The 19,992-nt window shown below is 36.7% G+C and overlaps 1 protein-coding gene across 12 annotated transcripts in view; it reads right to left on the bottom strand.

Annotated features, from left to right (window-relative positions):
- Positions 1–19,992, bottom strand: part of WDPCP (WD repeat containing planar cell polarity effector) — a 399,715-nt gene that overhangs the window by 168,355 nt on the left and 211,368 nt on the right. Inside the window, exon 14 of one of the 12 annotated variants that reach the window (XM_049856224.1) lies at positions 3,228–3,428. The exons of 10 other annotated variants lie outside the window; for them this stretch is intronic. In XM_049856224.1, the coding sequence (XP_049712181.1) occupies positions 3,380–3,428 (49 nt within the window). In that variant the 3' untranslated portion in view covers positions 3,228–3,379. Of the gene's footprint in view, positions 1–3,227; positions 3,429–19,992 lie in introns of those variants that run through there. One more of the 12 variants, XM_049856226.1, reaches the window with a different exon arrangement.

Below are 19,992 nucleotides of genomic sequence, written 5' to 3'. Positions count from 1 at the left end.
TAGAACTGCCTCATAGGGTTTCCACAAGGGCTCCAAAAAAGATAAATATGCTAAACAAATAGGTAGATAAATGAATAATATGGAGCCCTGGTGGTAGAGTGGTTAAGAGCTCGGATGCTAACCAAAAGGCTGGCAGTTTGAATGAAAGCTTCGCAGTTCGAATCCACCAGCCACTCCTTGGAAACACTATGGGTAGTTCTGTTCTGTCCTATAGCATCGCTATGAGTTGGAATTGACTCGATGGCAATTTTTAAAAAATATATATATAATATATAACATTCTAATATTTTTTAAGGCCAGGAATACCAATTATTGATATCATGTAAATCAGAAGGGAATTAAAGTATTATAGCCCTTGTTTTTCTGTATTATTCAAGATATTAAATAATGTTAGAATTTGGTAACTACATATAGAGAGGGAGAGAGAGTGAAATTTCAGTGATAACCAGTAAAAAAGTAGAAATAGTGGGTATAATTTGCAAAATAGTCAAAGAAGTGGATTGGGGATGAATGTCGGGAAATTTAATAAAAAAATTCAGGCAGTTAAAAAGTCAAGAAAGGAGACAAAAGAAGCACAGAAAAAATAGGACAAAGTGCAAAGAATGACAGTAGAAATAGCTCATTATTATAAAAATAATCATGAAAATGGATTAAACTGACCAGTTAAAAGGCAGATTATCAGATGGGAAAAGTAAAATCCAGCTATAGATTATTTATAAAAGCCACATCTAAATCATAAAAACAAAAATGGTTGAAAGTAAAAGGATGGAAGAAAATATATCAAATAAATAGTAATAAAAAACAAGCTGAGGACATTGCTGCTGAATGTAAAATAGGGCAGGAACTTTGGGAAAAAAGTTTGGTAGTTTCTTAAAATAGTAACATAAACTTGCCATAAAAAAACACAAACCAAACTCGTTGTCGAATGACCCAGCAATTCCATTTCTAGGTATTTACCCAAAAGAAATGAAAACACCTGTCCACAGAAAAACTTCTGCACCTTATGTTCATAGCAGCATTATTCACAACATCCTGAAAGCAGAAACAATCCATATGTCAATCAACTGATGAATAAATGGACAAAATGAGGTATATCTATAAAGCGGAATAGCATTCAGTAATAAAAAGGAATGAAGTACCGATACATGTTACAACAAAGATGAACCTCAAAAACATTCAGTGTAAGAAACAAATACCATATTGTACGATTCCAGTTACATGAAATGTCCAGAAAACACAAGTCTATACAGACAGAAAATAGATTAGTAACTGACTAGAGTTGGAAATGAGCCAGAATTCATTCCACTGCTAATGGGTTTGGTTTTTTTTGCTTTTAGAGTTGGGAACAGGGAGTGACTCCAAACGGCCATGAAGGATCTTTTTTGGATGAAGCAATTGTTCAAAAACTGGATCATGGTGATAGTTTCACAGCCTTTAAAATTTATTAAAATTTTTTATTTGATACTTTAAAGGGATAAAGTTTAAGATACTTAAATTATACTTCAATAAATTCTCTTAAAAATTAAATCCATGTAGCTATATTATCAGACAAACAGACTTTAGTAGGGATAGAAAAAGTAATAACAAAATAATGGGTTCAAGTCTCCAGAAAGACACAAAAATGGTTAGCTTGTGTGCACTTAATAGGCTCAAAATGTATATAGCAAAACTTGATACAATTAAAAAAAATAATGAGGCAGTATCATAGGAAATTTCAAAAGGTATCTATGAATTTTTGCTAGATTAAAAAGTAAAAAAATTAGTAAAAAATAGAAGTTTTAGACAACATAATTACAAAGGTAGGTTTACTGGATACACAGAATTTTTCAACCTTAGAGAATACACATTCTACCTAAGTATAAATGAGATATTTACAGAATTATATAGTAAGTCAAAATTATATTATGTAGTAAGTCAAAAAGCAAGTCTCAATAGCATAATGAATCTGTCAACACTGCAATTAAGTTTGACAAAAAGGTAAACAATAAATTCATATGTGTTCAGAAATTAAATCGTCACTAGTCAAAGAAGAAATCATAATAGAAATTTTAATATACTTAGAAATAAATGATAATGAAATATTACATAGAAAAACTTAGGCAAACAAGGCACTTAAAGGGAAACCCATAGCCTTAAGTGCTTCTGTTAGGAATGAAGAAAGCTAAAGGTGAGTATCTAATAATTTAGAAAAGGAATAGTAGAATAATCTCAAAACAGTGAATAACATCTTCAAAGTAATGATGGGGAAAAAAAAACTGTCACTCATAATTTTTTTAATCCAGCGAAAAGAATAATTTCAACAAGAAAGGTGAAATAGATATTTTCAGAAAAATGAAAATTTATCACTGTTAGACCAAGACTATAAGAAAAGCTAAAGGAAGTTCTTTAGGCTAACAGAAAAGATACGAGGTGGAAACTATCCTCCAAGAATGAATGAAAAGCACTAGAAATGGTAAATATCTATTAAATACATGGGACTCCCCTCCCCTTATCTCTTTAACATATCTGTGACTGTTTAAAGAAAAACTATAGCATTATCTTGTGGGAATGATAACATAGCTAGATTATACATGTGGCAACTACAGCATAAAGAATGGAGTGAGGTAAATAAATAGAATAATTCAGTTGCAAGGTTTCTGCATTTCACATGAAGTGGTACAATGTTAATTCTAAGTAGATTATGGAACATTAAAAATATATAATGTAAATCTTAGAGCAACTATTAAAAAATACAAAGAGATATAGCTAAAAAGTAAAGAGATAATATTCCCGTATGTTTTTTTTTGTTCTTTGTATTTTTTTAAGGGTAGACACTTACATTTAACTTTCCCAGATCCAGTGCTACCTTCCCCTGGCTCCAGAGGCTTGTGCAGACTCTCCACCACTCAGTTTCTCCTGACTTAGAAAACGCATCCTGAGTGCTACAACTTGCCTCAGCCCATGTGTGCCAGCTGATCCAGCCTGCAGGGTGTCATCCAGGTCAGGTCTGGCAAATCCTTGCTACTTCTGAACTGTCCCTCCCTACTCCTGCTGCTCAGTCCAGCTCCTCAACTTTGTCTTTGATGTTCAGGGCTCCCAGATTGTCATATATAATTGATTCACTTGTTTTTGGGTCATTGTTGTAAAAGGGGTCACAGAAAGTGTCTTACGCTGGGTTCTCTAGAGAAGCAAAACCAGTAAAGCATATAAATATACATAGAGAGATTTATATCAAGGAAACAGCTCACATGATTGTAGGGGTTAGAATGTCCCAAGTGTTTGGATCAGGGTAGAGGCCTTTCCCAGTTCATGAAGCTGCAGAAGCTGGTGAATTCAAGATGAGCAGGTCAGAAAGCAGGGCTCACGCTCACAGGCTATGAAGGTCGAGGTATCCCCAAGGTCAGCAGGCAAGACTGCAAGGTTTCTCCTGATTCAGGTAGCTGCAGGGGCTGGTGAACACAAAATAGGCAGTGTGGGGAGGACTCTTGCTCGCAGGCTGTGAAAATTGACGAATCCCAAGACGGACAGGTAAGCTGCTAGCTCAACTCCCAAGAACCACAGATCAGACAAGAGATAGCTGCTGGATCCAGAACAAGCAAACAACCTTTGCAAGGCGAGCAGGAAGGATGTAGGCAGCGGAAGGTGGAGAGAAGAAGGCTGAGGGGGCGGTGAGCTACCACAGTCCCCACCCCCGCCAGTGTCACCCAGCAGATTCCATCATGGTGGTGATCACATATCAAATTTCAACAGGGAAGTGATCACAACATACATGCGTAGCCAATTAGCCCTCTGATTTTTTTTAGTTTTGTGGGTTTTCAAAATATAACAATCGCTTTATTGTGGTAAGTGTACCTATAACAAAACATTTGCTATTTCAACATTTTTTATGAATACAATTCAGTGACATCAGTTATGTCCATCATGTTGTGCAAAAGTCACTACTCTGTTTCCAAAATTTCCCATCATCCTTAACAGAAGCTCGGTGCCTTCTAGGCAATGACTCCTTCTTTCCCCCTCACTTACACACTTTGGTAACCACTAATAAACATTGGTCTTTATGTATTTGTCTATTCTAGATATTTCATGTAGGTGGGATCATACAATATTTGTCTTTTTGTGACTTATTTCACTCAACATAATGTTTTCAAGATCCATCTTTGTCATAGCATGTATCAAGACCTCATTTCACTTTGTAGCTAAGTAATATTGCATTGTATATCCATGCCACATTTTGTTTATGCATTAATCTGTTGATGGACATTTAGGGTGACATATCCATTCAATGGGGAAAGAATTGTCTTTTCAACAAATGGTGCTGGGACAACTGGATTTCTACATGCAAAAGAATGAAGTTGGACCTTTCACACTATATACAAAAATTAACTCAAAATGAATCAATAACCTGAATATAACAGCTAAAACCATAAAACTTTTAGAAGAAAACAGGGGAAAGCTTCAAGACCTTCTTATAGGCTACGGCTTTTAAAATATGACACCAAAAGCATGTGCAGCAAGAAAAAAATAGACTTCATCAAAATTAAAAACTTTTGTGCATCAAGGGACATTATCAAGAAAGTAAAGGGACAACCTACAGGATGGGAAGAAATATTTCGAAACCATATATCAGATGACGCAGTGGTTAAGAGCTCAGCTGCTAACCAAAAAGTTGGTTGTTTGAACCTTGGAAGCCCTATGGGGCCATTCTACTCTGTCCTACAGGGTCACTATGAGTTGGAATTGACTCGATGCAATGGGTTTGGTTTTATACATTATATATACCTGGATTAATATCCACAATTTTTAAGGAAGTCTTAAAAAACTCAACAACATAAAGGCTAACATCCAATTAAAAAATGGGCAAAGTCATGAAAAGATACTTCACCAAAGAAGTTATACAAGTGGCCAATGAGCACATGAAAAGATGCTCAAAGTCATTAGTCATAATGGAAATGCAAATCAAAACCACAATGAGATACCACTTCACACCCACTAGGATGGCTGCTATCAAAAAAACAGAAGACAAGTGTTGGTGAGGATGTGGAGAAATTGGAACACTCATGCATTGTTGGTAAGAATGTAAAATGGTGCAGCTGCTGTTGAAAACAGTTTGGCGGTTTCTAAAAAAGTTAAGCATAGAAATATCATACCAAAAAAAAACCAAACCCAGTGCTGCCGAGTCGATTCCAACTCACAGCGACCCTATAGGACAGAGAAGAACTGCCCCATAGAGTTTCCAAGGAGCACCTGGCAGATTCGAACTGCCTACCCTTTGGTTAGCAGCCGTAGCACTTAACCACTATGCCACCATGGTTTTTTTAGAAATATCATAGGATCTAGCAATTCTACTCCTGGGTATACACTCAAAAGAATTGAAAGTAGGTACTTGAAAAGACACATGTACACCAATGATCATTGCAGAGTTATTCACAATAGCTAAAATGTAAAGACAACCTAAGTGCCCGTCAACAGGTGTGTCATGGATTAAATTGTGTCCCCCCAAAATATCTGCCAACTTGGCTAGGTCATGATTCCCAGTATTGCATGATTGTCTACCATTTTGCCATCTGATGTGATTTCCCTCTGTGTTATAAATCTTATCTCTATGATGTTAGTGAGATAGATTAGCGACAGTTATGTTGATGAGATCTACGAGATTAGATACTGTCTTAAGCCAATCTCTTTTGAGATATAAAAGAGAGAAGTGAGCAGAGAAACATGGCGACCTCATGCCACCAAAAAAGCAGCACTGGGAGCAGAGTGCATCCTTTGGACCTGAGGTTTTTGCACTGAGATGCTCCCAGACCAAGGGAAGACCAATGACAAGGACCTTCCTCCAGAGGTGACAGAGAGAGAAAGCCTTCCCCTGGAGCCGGTGCCCTGAATTCGGACTTCTAGTCTACTGGACTGTGAGAGAGTAAACTTTCTTTGTTAAAGCTATCCACTTGTGGTATTTCTTTTACAGCAACACTAGATAACCAAGACAAGCTGAATGGATAAACAACCTGTAATATAGCATACAATGGAGCATTCATTGCTCAACAATAAAGAAAAATGAAGTTCCGATACATGCCACTACATGGATAAACCTTGAAAACATTATGCTAAGCGAAATAAGCCAAACACAAAAGAACAAATATTGTATAATCTAACTTATATAAAATACATGGAATAGTAAATCCATCAAGCCAAAAGAAGACTGGAAGTTACCAAAGAATTGGAGGGGGGATGGGAAAAATTATTTAAAAAAGTAAAAAAAAAAAAAAAAGATTCAATCAAACATATATTTATTATTTATGTTTCATAAAAGATGTTGCTAACATATAGTATTAGAGTAAAAATATAAAAACCAAATAGAACAAAAGTAACTGACTTTGCTTAAGTAAGTATAACTAATGTTAGATCCTCTTGAGTAGTCACATTTACATTAATATAGCATCTATTATTTGAAATTAAAAGAACACATTTATATTTAATACACAGAAATGAGTGAAAATGAAAATATCAAAATCCGTGGCATGCGGCTAAAGCAGTGCAAAGAGGGAAATGTATAGCACTAAATGCTTACATTAGAAAAGAAGGAATGTTTCAAATCAATAATCTAAGCTCCTGTCTCAAGAAACTAGAAAAAGAAGAGTAAAATAAACCCAAGCCAGCAAAAGGAAGAAAATGTAAATAAGAGCAAAAATTCATGAAACTGAAAAGGAAGATAATACAGAAAACCAATGAAACAAAAACCTGGTTGACAAACTTTTACCAAGACTGACAAAATAAAATGAGAAGACACAAATCATCAGTATCAGTACTGAAACAGAGGATAGTGTCACAGATCCTGCAGCCATTAAAAGGATAAGGGAATACAGACACTTTTATGTTACACTCATAAATTCAACAACTTACAAGAAACAGACCCTTTCCTCAGAAATCACAAACTACCAAAACTCAAATCAGACAGAATAGTCCCATACTCTTCAAAGAAACTGAATTTTTAATTAAAATGCTTGGGAAAAGAAATCTAAAAAGAAAAAGAGAATATTTATATGCATCAGTTGTTCATATTAAATTTTGTCTGTGAAGCTAGAATTCCAGAAGATAGTAATTTTTAAAATTAATGATCTAGCCCAAAGTTCCTGATTTATTCTAGAATTATAAGTTATTAGAAGTCCCCCATGCTGTACTGGAAACTATAATTGGTAGTTTTTGTATATTATTGTTTTTGTTGTGTGCCAACTCATAGCAACATATATGACAGAATAGAACTGTCCCATAGGGTTTTTTAGGATATAATCTTCGTGGGAGCAGATCACCAGGTCTTTTCTCCCGTAGAGTCGCTGGTGGGTTCAAACTTCTGACCTTTCGGTTAGCAGCTGGGTGCTTAAACGTTGCGCCACCAGGGCTCATAGTTCAAATGTATGTAAGTGCAGTTTTATTTCATCTAAGTCATGATGCACTAAGACTTTATTGTCCTGTAATTTTATTATTTTAGTTACTTTGAAGCCTGGCTAAAATTTCCCTCTATTCTGTATTCTATAAAATTTACCACTGGGTATGACTGTTTTCTACCTCTACACTATTTCTTTCTATATGGAATTCTTTTCAAATATAAACTGTTTCTGATTATTTTATATCATAGTACAAAATAAGGCATCATGCAAAAACGAAAGTTGTATTTTTCACAAATCAAATACTGAATGGTAGTCAGAAGCCTCTGGAAAGAATACCCTGAATTAGTTTCTATCCCTTTTACCCCTAGAATACAAGGTTTATAAAACCACATTAAAATAACACATTTGAAAACTGAAGTCACTTGGCTTATTTTCATCCTTTGAAGGAGAGAAGTACATTTGGGAAGAGAACCGAAAACCAAACCTGTTGCTGTCGAGTCAATTCCGACACATAGCAACCCTATAGGACAGAGTGAAACTGCCCCATAGGTTTCCAGGGAGCGCCTGGTGGATCCAAACTGCTGGCCTTTTGGTTAGCAGCCGTAGCTCTTAGCCGCTACGCCGCCAGGGTTTCCACACTTGGGAAGAGAACCAGTTAAAAAAAACAGTTGCCATAGCATTTTGACTCAGGGTGACCCTATGTGTGTCAGAGGAGAACTGTGCTCTGTGAGGTTTTCAGTGGCTGATTTTTCAGAAGCAGATCACCGGGCCTTTCTTCTCAGGCATCTCTGGGTGGACTTAAACCTGCAGCCTTCCAGTTAGCAGCCGAGCACATTAACCACATGCACCACCCGGGGCCTCCTTAGGAAGAGAGGCTTATACACACTGTGGGACCGACTAACCCACCTGTGCAGCCCAGGGTTTTCCCGCTTACAGGTGCTCACCTCTGCTTAACAAGAGCAGGATCATTCCATTTTACCTGCCGATTCTCCCAGACTACGTTTGAGGAATATGCCAGATCCTAGCCTTTCTTTTCCAAAGGGCTGAAGTGAGGGAACTTACGGAGTAGGGATTTCCTCCCTTTAACACTGTGTGCCTCCCTCTCTAACACATAAGCCACCCTCTAGTCAGTCCCTGATGGATGTAGGTTTAAGGCTCACTCTGTGAGCAGCAGGGTGCCACTGCCCACCTGCTCTGAGCTCTAAGCCCCTCTGAGAGCACAGTATACTGTAAGTTGAGAAGGGACTGTGGTGGAATGGAGGCAACCCTGCTGGTCTGCTCCATTTTGGCACAAACTGGACTCTTGGTTTGTACAGGGATTTATTAAGGCTTTGGGAGTTTCTTGGCAGTTGGTAGGCATTTTTCAGGCACAAGAAGGAAATTTATGAGCTTCTAGGATGCTTTGTTTACTCACACAAATGTAAATAACCAAACTATATAGTTTTTTAGGCTTTCCCTCCCTCCCTGCTCTTTAGCCTGAAATTTGGTTAAATAATACAGTATTGTTTTGGAACTATAGAAAATGCTAAATATCTGTCTGTTTACTTTAAAAAGATGCTGACACGGTGTAAATAACATTTTCTTGCGCTTCCAATTTCTAATCTAAAAGATGAGAACAATATAATCTCTGCCCCAATCAACTTTATAGGATTATACTGATAAATAACTTAATATATGGAAACAAATATGCTTCAGAAATCAACATGAAACCATTTTCTATTTTTAGTCCTGACACTTTAGTACTGACGCTTCTGTAGTACCACGAAATACAAACCGAACAGGTGTTTAGTTGTATCATGGGTAATATATTTAGGGACTCATAGAAAATTGTACTTGAAAGGACAGCAGCTGGAAGCCTGAACATGCATGGTTCAATATTCTTGATTTAGTCTAGGTTCAAAAGCAAAGCGTAGAGGAGCCTGGAGTCAGTGTCTCCTAAGGTGGAAAAGCTGCTGAGCACATGACCTTGTGGCCAGGCCAGAGGCACAGGAGGGCTGACATTCTGCAGCTTGAAGGGGCTAGGAAGATGGTGTTCACTCCTCACAAGTAAGGTGAATCCAACGTGAATTACTGCTTCCTGGTACACCCCTGGTGGCATAGTGGTTAAGAATTCGGCTGGTAACCAAAAGGTCGGCAGTTCAAATGCACCAGGTACTCCTGAGAAACCCTATGGGGCAGTTCCCTACTGTCCTATATAAGGTTGCTGTGAGTTAGAATGGACTTGATGGCAATGAGTTTGGGTTTTTTTTGGTTATAGCCTAGTTGATCAGTGTCTAGTTAAGGTTGTATTAATGAAAACCTAATAATGTACTAGCTTCTTTTTTACTAAAAAATAAAAAGTACTCTTCTTTTTGAAATCATGGTTGGATTTCGATTCGTGTAATATTTTGATTCTGTGCACATATTCCATGATGGATTTTTAAAATTGTACTTTATACAATAACATTTCTCGAGAGAGTTGGACTGGCAACTTCATATAAGAAAAAAAATCTATTAAAACATTTCTAAGCAACATTTTTTTTTTTTTTCAAACAAAGCAACACAGAACCAAACCTTAGCAGTAAGGGCCACATAATAATGGAGGCCTGTCATACATTTAAAGTTATGCACTGGTTTTTCTGAGAGATTTAAGTACTCAAAGTTTAAAGTTTCAACTACTGGATGACATTAATGACAGCTTTTCTATGCTGTAAGAGCTAATTAAGAAAATGACTTTTACTCCCTTGCTCAAACACTTATTGACTTTTATTTTTTAATTGTCTAAATTCTTTTCAATTTTCACCAAAAAGAAATACTGAATTGCCACGGAACTTTACGCCAAACATACCGCTTCAACAGTGGCTTCCCTTCAATGTATAGATCCAGTGAGTAACTGCCATTGGTTTTTCCTCCCACGGAAAACCTACCTGTTTTACTAACCTCTCACTACTTAGCTGCTTCGCAATAGTCTGTCTCTCTCTCTGAATACAGGCACCAGGCAGGTTCTCGGCAAAGTGAGTCAGGCTGAAAACAGATGTTAATTAAAACTCCTGACAACAGCCCCTGACACCTGTTCTTTGCCACGTCATTTACTCTAGCCCCGGGCTGCCAACTCCCTTTCTTTATTTCAATAATTCTCTGCAGCTTTTCTTCCATTCCAGCTGTAGGTCTTTCACGCTGGTGATTGTTTAAACATAACAAGAAAGCCAGGTTTTATTGAGCCAACCTATCAGAATGACTACACACACAGTCAGCTCAGAGAACCCAGTGTCACAGCTCTGATTAAAAATCAGCTACTTTCTAATGGTAAATTTCAATTGTCTGGATGCGATATTGCAGCAATTTTAACGATGGGAACAGGAATTTAGTAAATCAGTGAAATGTACATACCTCCTCTAACCCTCTGGTAAGACAAAACCAAACCCACTGCCATCGAGTCGATTCAGATTCATAGTGACCCCATAGGGTTTCCAAGGCTATAAATCTCTATGGAAGAGGACTGTCACTTCTTTCTCCCTCAGAGCCCCTGGTGGTTTTGAACCGCTGACCTTTCAGTTAGCAGTCAATAGTTTAACCACTGCGTCATCAGGGCTCCTTAACTCTCTTGCAGATCTTTGTAAAGTGTTTTCATGACAGGACAAAATGGAAGAAAGGAACATATAGCCCTGAGGAAGATTTAAATTGGCCGTAATCACCTACACATGTAGTTAGAAAGGATCAACATTCTGGAATGGTAACTATAGGTAAGTCTCTAAAAAGAAAACAAACTGCACAAAGATTCTGCCAGAAACACTTACATAGTGGATCTCAAAAAAAGTAATCAAGACTAAGCAATATAATATTGTGGCCAAGGTAGTGAGATAATAAATGTATAAATCAGAATATCCTGATACTGATCGCGGACCACAGATCCTGAATCCATCCAAAGCACTGAGTCAGGGCTTCCAACTGCATTTTAACAAGATCCCCAGGTGATTCTTATGCATACATCTACATTTTGACAACATTCTGTTAAAATGTAGACTCTGATTCAGTATATTGGAGGGTGGAATGCAAATTCTCAGCAGGGAGTCGAACTGGAACGCACTGGCTCGAAGCCCTGTACTGAGCAGATAGAAGGTAGAGCTTTGAGCTGTATTCTTCACACCTGGCTCAGTGCCTAGTGCACAGTAAACAAGTATTTGTTGAGTGAATGAATGATTTTTACAACCAAAGAAAAATGTGGAGAAGATTCTGGGGAGAAAAAGATAACGAACGGCTTGGAAATAAAGCCTTCTGAACCCAGTTGGCACTAAACCGTGCATACATCACCATTTAGGGTAGAAAACTCTTGCTGCTCAGTTTATTTTAGCGGCACATGATCTGCCCAAGCATCAGCCTAATTCATTCTTTTACAGACGGTGCAAGTAAAGGGAGGGGGAAGAGAGAGACGCAGTGAGGACATGAATGGCAGACATTCAAACTATATACTTCTCAAAGGAAGCAGTGAAGCTCCAAGATTCATAGCATCTCAGGGAATGGAAATTTCACTTGAAAACATGGGACAGGGGAGGAAGGATTTAATTTTTTCCTCTTTAATGAGGCACTGTCACATGCACATCCTGGTAAAATTAGTAGAATCCCATTTTTCTGTCAGTCAATCGTGTGTGTATGTGTGTGTGTGCACGCACGTGTACGTGTGTAAAGGGGGAGGGGGAGGCAGCATGTCTAGAAAGTAAAACAATATTCTGTTCAGTGAGTGACCGATTTGTTACTCTTAATTTTATCCAAGTCATCAGTGGTGTTTATTAATACTACAGTCCCGAGACTATGAATAGGACCCAGTACTGCTAGGAGAATATGTTAATAACCCAGGTCTACTTAGCTATTGCTTGTCCGCTGGAGTCTGCAAGGCTGAATATGTGATATCTCTGAGATTTTCCCAGGGACTTGAATGAGCTTGCCCCCTTGAAAGTTAATGTATTTATTTATTTGTTTTAGATCACAAAGTACACAAAGATCTTGCTTCCACAAAACAACTGTCCTTGATTGGGTGGGTGCTTTATTTACAAACTAGGTGACTCTTAGATACACTTTCCTCTTCACTTTCCCTGTAACATAAAACCCCATAAAATGATGGTGTGGGTACAGTTTTAGTGTTGGTCTTCATTTATAGTTAAAAACTTTAAAAAAAAAAAAGAAAAAACATACAGAAGTATAAAGAAAAAAATAATTATTACTGTTAACATCTAGATACACATACTTCCCCTTATTTAAAAAAAATGTTTTTCAATAAGGGGACAAAATAATCGCTCTTGCTTTTGTAAAAATGATACATGATCATAAAAAGGAATTCAGATAATGCAGAGAACACAAAGATGGAAATATAAAAAAAAACTCCTAAATTCTACTACCCAGAAATACCATTGTTTACATTAGACATCTTCATATGGGTGTAACACAAAGAGAATTATCCAGGAATTATTGTATGTAAATGGATTTATATTGTAGGTCTTATCAATGGTTAAATGCTCTGCTGCTAACTGAAAGGTCAGTGGTTCGAACCCACCCAGCAGCTCCTTGGGAGGAAGACCTGGTGATCAGCTTCCATAAAGATTACCAAAAACCAAAAACCAAATAGTCAAACTCACTGCCATGGAGTCAATTCCAGCTCACATATTATAGCCAAGAAACCCCATGGGGCAGTTCTACTCTGTTACATGAGGTCACTACGGGTTAAAATGGACTCAGTGGCACCTAACAATAACAATACTTGCTAATATACAGCATTAAATTCTTTTTACTTTAAAAGAAAAAGAAATAAAAGCAAAATTTTATATGAATTATTAACCTTCAAATACTTTTTTCTTGACCACATATTGTTTCTTAAAAGATCCCTATAAGATTAAAAAAAGACATTATGAAAAACATTTAGTTTTTTTAACTACATGTATTACTTTTAAACAGTAATCAGTAATTCACTGTTTTGAAAGATAACACTGATATTTCTCCAACTTCCAATTTTTATGATAAAGTTATGTTATTTTTACATTATCCAATGTAATAGTCAATCTCTTTTCTAATCTTAATTTCTATACTTGTTTAGCATTGGTTATATATAAATGGGTTGTTCACCACCATGCTCCTTTGGTTTTTCTTATGGATTCTCCATTTCTGAGATGCATTTTATTTAAATTCATTGTTAGTTTTTTCACAAAGGGCTCAAAGATGCTATATTCTCTGAAGACCTTCATGTTTGAGAATATTTGCCTATTGCTTCTAAACAAAAATCTCAACAAAGAATAATATATTCTTGAATAACACTGCTGGATTCTTTTATCATTTCCGAGACTCTTTTCTTACATTATATATTTGAATACAAATTATGTTGAATCAGCTGTCTTCCATACATGATACATCCTTCTAATTGCTTTAAACTCTGTCTTTTCATCATTGTTACCTGGGGTATCTCAAGTCTGTCCTGATTTTCAGGAGTGTCTGTTTATTCTGTTTTGTGCTGTTTTTATTTTATTTACTGGAAATGTTTAGACCATTTAAATATAATGTGATTATTGATATGTCTGGATTTAAATCTACCATCTTGCTATATTTTCTATTTGTCCAATCTATTCATCATTTATTTTTTCCATTTTTCCTGTGTTCTTCTAGATCAAGTATTTTTAATGATTCCATTCTATTTTCTTGATTATTATCAAAATATTTTCTTTCTTATATTCCAGGAAGGAGCCTAAGGTTTTAAATGTCACTACAAGAATGATAAAAACCTGTTGCCACCGAGTCAATTCTGACTTATAGCGACCCTACAGGACAGAGTAGAACTGCCCCATAGGGTTTCTAAGGAGTGGCTGGTGGATTCAAACTGAGGAGCTCTTTTTGGTTAGCAGCCAAGCTCTTAGCCACTGTGCCACCAGGGCTACACAAGAATGATAGTTTCATACAATTATTGCTCAAGACATAAGAGACATTGAGGTTGGGGCTCATTTGCATTTCTAAAATAATAATGCTCTTATTTTAAAAGAAGCATCTTATTGTAGCATGTAAGTTCTGGATTAACTGTTACTGCTTGCAACTCCTTCAGTAGTTGTCGTTACAGGAATACATGCCATGAATGTAAGATTGGTCCAGTACTAGGAAACCAGTTAATAAAACTGTGTATCCAATAGGTCAAGAGAGAAAAGCTATATATAATCCTAATGATCCCCAAAACATATGCAAAAAGATTCAAATATATCAGATGCTTAGTAACCTAGGGGAAACCCTGGTGGCATAGTGGTTAAGTGCTATGGCTGCTAACCAAAAGGTTGGCAGTTCAAGTCCACCAGGTGCTCCTTGGAAACTCTATAGGGCAGTTCTACTCTGTCCTATAGGGTCGCTATGAGTCGGAATCGACTCGACAGCAGTGGGTTTTTTGAGTGGGAGTAACCTAGGAACAGAAAAATGCTTAACATTATTTTTTTAAAACCCACAACAGCATGTATTTCAAAACAACTGACAATATCGTGGTAAATTATGAAAGATTAGCAACACTGTCACTCCAGGTACAAATAAGACAAGGCTGTCTTATCACCATTGTTAACTTTGTTCTGTTAGTACTAGATAAGAATGAAAGGTATAAATGTGGGAAGGGAGACTGATGGCTATTTGTAGATAATATGATTGTCTACCTTGAGAAGCCAAAATAATCAACTGCAGAACTATTAGAAATAATTTTTAAAAGTCCAAAAGGTAATTCAATACAAAATTACAAATATCAATAGTTTTCTTATATACCAGCAATCATCAGTTAGGGAGTTGGAAAAAAAATCTCAGTTACATTAATGTAATAAAATAAATAAATAAATAAATATTTTTTAATTACATTAAGAAAAAAAAAACCTACAAAATATTCAACAATAAGCTTAATAAGAAATATATATGCCTATAAAAATACTGGAAGCCCTGGTGGCATAGTGGTTAAGTGCTATGGCTGCTAACCAAAGGGTCGGCAGTTTGAATCCGCCAGGCGCTCCTTGGAAATTCTATGGGGCAGTTCTACTGTGTCCTATAGGGTCACTATGAGTCGGAATCGACTCGACAGCACGGGGTTTGGTTTGGTTTTGATTTTTTTATAAAAATATACTAAAGGACATAATGGAAAATGAGTAAATAGAGACATACATTATTAAGATGTTGATTCTTCCTGAAAAATCCATACATTCATGCTATTCTAATCAAAATACAAACAAAGCTTGTTTTTGTTTGTTTAGAACTTAACAAAAGGACCCTAGAGATGATCTAAAATTTAAAAAATAAACATTATAAAGTAAGGTCACTCTTTGTATCGTATGCAAAGTTGCAGTAAATGAAAAGGAATGGCAGAGGGCGCACGGCACGGATAGATTATTGAAAATAGAGCCCATATACTAAATGCCTGTAAGACCAAGCAGGCAACTGAAATACATTTTCAATGGGCCAAAAGTGAGAAGCAATAAGCTCTGCTGGGGACTGTGGCAAAGGGAGAACGCCGCCCATTATGGAGGGACATGCACTACTCAGCTCTACCTGACTGCAGTCTCAAAACTCAGGTTTGGTATGAACAAACCCTCTGATATTTTTAAAGAGAAATCAGAAATTAGGTTTTTATGTGATGTCTCAATTTTTAAATGCTGACTCACGTTCTTAAAATATATATATATATACCAAACCAAAACCAAATCCAGTGCTGTTGAGTCGATTCCAAGTCATAGCGACCCTATAGGACAGAGTAGAACTGCTCCATAGAATTTCCAAGGAGCGCCTGGTGGATTCGAACTGCTGACCCTTTGGTTAGCAGCCATAGCACTTAACCACTACATCACCAGGGTTTCCATATATACATATGTGTGTGTATATATATATATTTAAAAAAAAAGGAGCCTGGTGGCGCAACAGTTAAGTGCTCAGTTGCAAACCAAAAGCAGGGTGATTTGAACCCACTAGCCACTGCATAGGAGAAAAGACTTGGCAATCTGCTCCCATAAAGGTTACTATCTAAGAAATTCTATGGAGCAGTTCTACTCTGTCCAATAGGGTCACTATGAGTTGGAATTGACACAATAGCACACAACAACAACAATACATAAATATACAGAATAAAATGCACAACCATGGCTTTGAATTTGCTGCCAAAAATCGTTTCAAAATTGTTCATTAGTATGGAATGAAAGGAGCCCTGGTGGCGCAATGGTTAAGAGCTTGATTGCTAACCAAATTGTTGGCAGTTCGAATCCACCAGCCACTCCTTGGAAACCTTATGGAGCGGTTCTACTCTGCCCTATAGAATTGCTATGAGTTGGAATTGACTCCATGGCAATAGGTTTTTGGTATAGAATGAAAGTGGATTCACAAATCTGGAGAAAATTGTTGAAAATGACGTTAGCTCAACTGGCCAAACAGTTGGGAGAAAATAAAGCTGTATCAATGTGTTACTTCTTATGCCAAATTATTTTCAGAGGGTTAGAAGAATAAAATGTGAGATATACAGTCATAAAGGTGACTGAAAGAAATAGTGATTTTTTTTATAATCCTGGGAAAAGAAGATCTAAGAATAACAAACAAAATATTATACTGAAGAACACAGATATATTAATTAACTTTATAAAATTTTCTTTGAACAACAAAAACAAAACCCATGTACTAGATTGAAAACATATGGCAGGTAAGGAAAAGAATATTTCCAATATATGAACAATATCCCTAATATCTGACACTAACCTAAAAAATCAGTAAGAAAACAATAAATATTCCAATGAATAGACAATTCACAAAAGAATCAGAAATGGTTGATCAACTTACAAGACTCACATATGTACCAAACACAGGTACAAGAATGTTCATAGCAACATTATTTGTAATAGCCCCAAACTAGAAACAACATAGATACCCCACAACAATAAACGGATAAATAAATTGTGATATATTCCTACAACATTCATCATGAAAATATAACGTTTAGTGACAAAAATCACCATACAACTGCCACATACTACCACGAGTTAATGCTATAACCTGTATTACTCTAACAAACGTGATGTTGAGAAAAAATTCAAACAAAAGAAAACATACTGTACAATTTCACTGACATAAAATTTAAAAACAGGTAAAACTAATGTACGGTGTTAGAGTTCAGCATAGTGGTTATCTTTGGAAAGGAAAGAGAGTGACTGGAAGGTGGCAAATCCGAGGCGCTGGTAATATCCTATTTCTTTATTTGGGTGGTGACTACATGGTTATGTTTACTTTGTGATCATCGTGCTAATTCAAAGAGCTGGAAACATGATTCGTTCATTTTTCTGAATATATGTTAATTCAGTATAAGTTAAAAACAGAAAAGCAATTTATTTTAGGAAAAACAGAAAGGAGAGCAAGACAGGAAATGACTGCAAACAAATCAATACCCTACACAACTATCAGCACTCTACTAAATCTATATGTCACAGTGTTTATAAAAGCATCCTCAGTTATCATGATACTACTTGGCCACCTTTCAGTAGTACCGTCTTTCTCTATGCAGAACTATTAACTGATTGGCAAAGTTCTCAAATATGTAACAAAAGAAAGGTTCTCAAATATGTAACTGTCATAGATTGAATTGTGTCCCCCCAAAATATCTGTTAACTTACCTTGGCCGTGAGTCCCAGTATTGTGTGATTATCCACCATTTTATGTGATTTCCCTATGTGTTCTAAATCCTATCATTATGATGTCATAAAATGGATTAGCGGCAATTACACTGATGAGGTCTACAAGATTAGGTAGTGTCTTAAACCAATCTCTCTTGAGATATAAAAGAGAGAAGTGAGCAGAGAGACCTGGGGAACTCATACTGCTAAGAAAGCAGCACTGAGAGCACAGAACATTCTCTGGACCTGAGGTTCCTGTGCTGAGATGCTCCCAGACCAAGGGAAGACGGATGCATCACAAGGACCTGAAGAGCCAACAGAGAGAGAAAGCCTTCCTCTGGAGCTGGCACCTTGAATTCGGACTTTTAGCCTACTGGACTGGTGAGAATAAACTTCTCTTTGTTAAAGCCGTCCACTTATGGTATTTCTGTTATAACAGCACTAGATGACTAAGACAGTAACAGAACACTTTTTCTCTAGCAACAGCCTGATTAATGTCTCATTTACAAAATTAATGTCCACTTTTTTTTTATATAATGTTTCATGGTTCACTGTTCTCAGTGCTCCATTTAATAGATAGCTCAGTAATAGGATGTCTACACAATTTTAGCACAATTAGATTTTACCTGTTGACCAAAGTTTGGAAGAACACCTGTGAAAGGTTCATGGTACTAGTTAAGAACCAGTGAGCTATACTGCTAATACACCTGAGACATGAGAAAAGGGTTGCTATTTCATATAAAGTTGCATCATCTAAAAATCCATCATCTAAATATCTACAGTAGATCATCACAATACCTGGCATATAACACAAGAGGGAGGGAGAAGTTAGGGTTGTGGTTGATGAAACCATTAAAAGCATGGATAACTGAAGATCCATTTCTTGGAATATACTGAGGACGATAACAACAATTATAATAATAATATGTGAAAGGAACTTGTAGCTTCTAAGTCTTCTCGAAAAACTGCACCTCTCAGCAAAGGTGTCTTTCCTCAGTGGAGAATTCATAATTAGGCCTTTGTACTCCTTAAAGCCAAATTGCCTTAAAAACAGCTATGACCTATCAGAGAAAATCCCAAGACCCACCCTAACCTCTTAAAGCCAAATTGCCTTAAAAACAGCTATGACCTACCAGAGAAAATCCCAAGACCCACCCTAACCTCTAGGAGGTTATAGAAGAATTATATTAAGGTGGAGTTTTATACTGTTTCCTACTTGACTGTGAAGGTGATGGCAGCACTGGCCAGGGCTTTTTAGGGTTTTAAAAATGCGTTTGGAGGCTTCTGCTTCTTGGAAGATGTGTTAGGAATACTTTTTCCTATACCTCCATCTAAGTATAACTAAAAAATCTGAAAAATAGAAGAAATCAGATCAGCTAGAGATCTTGGTACCCAAGGCACAACATGTTGCTGTGGTCCCTTCTGTTTACCTTGTATATCCCAAACGTGGAGGTGAAGCAGTCAGCAACCTGAAAATGCCAATACGCACAGATAAAAAAAGCCTCAACAAGAGAAGAATCAGCTTAACAAAACACAAGTTTTGTAGAAATAATTGCTCTATTCCAGGCAAACACCAAGAAAAATTTCTGCTCCATCCTCACACATGCCAGCAGGGGCTGAGCGACTTCCAACCTCGCTGAAAGAACTGTCAACCCTGAATCCTAAACCCAGAGAAAATATCCTTCAATATGAAGGGGAAATCAAGATTCTTATACAAATAAAAGCTAAGAGAATTTGTCATGAGCACACTACCCTAAAGGACTGACTAAAGGAAGTTCTCTGAACAGAAAGGAAATGATAAAAGAAGGAATCCTGGAACATCAGGAAGGAAGAGAGAACATATAAGCAAAAATATAGGCAAATACAATACGCCTCCCTTCTCCTTCTGAGTTTTCTAAATTATTCTTGATGATTAGTGCAAAAATTATAACACAGTTGGATATGGTACTAAATGTATGACAAGGTAATAGTTAAGACAATTATGTTATAAACAGAGAAGGACGAAGGGGCGT

The sequence above is a fragment of the Elephas maximus genome, chromosome 17, assembly GCF_024166365.1.
Source record: "Elephas maximus indicus isolate mEleMax1 chromosome 17, mEleMax1 primary haplotype, whole genome shotgun sequence".
Lineage (NCBI taxonomy): Eukaryota > Metazoa > Chordata > Mammalia > Proboscidea > Elephantidae > Elephas > Elephas maximus.
Note: the sequence above shows the minus strand (reverse complement) of the source record. Positions and strands in the feature narration are given on the sequence as shown.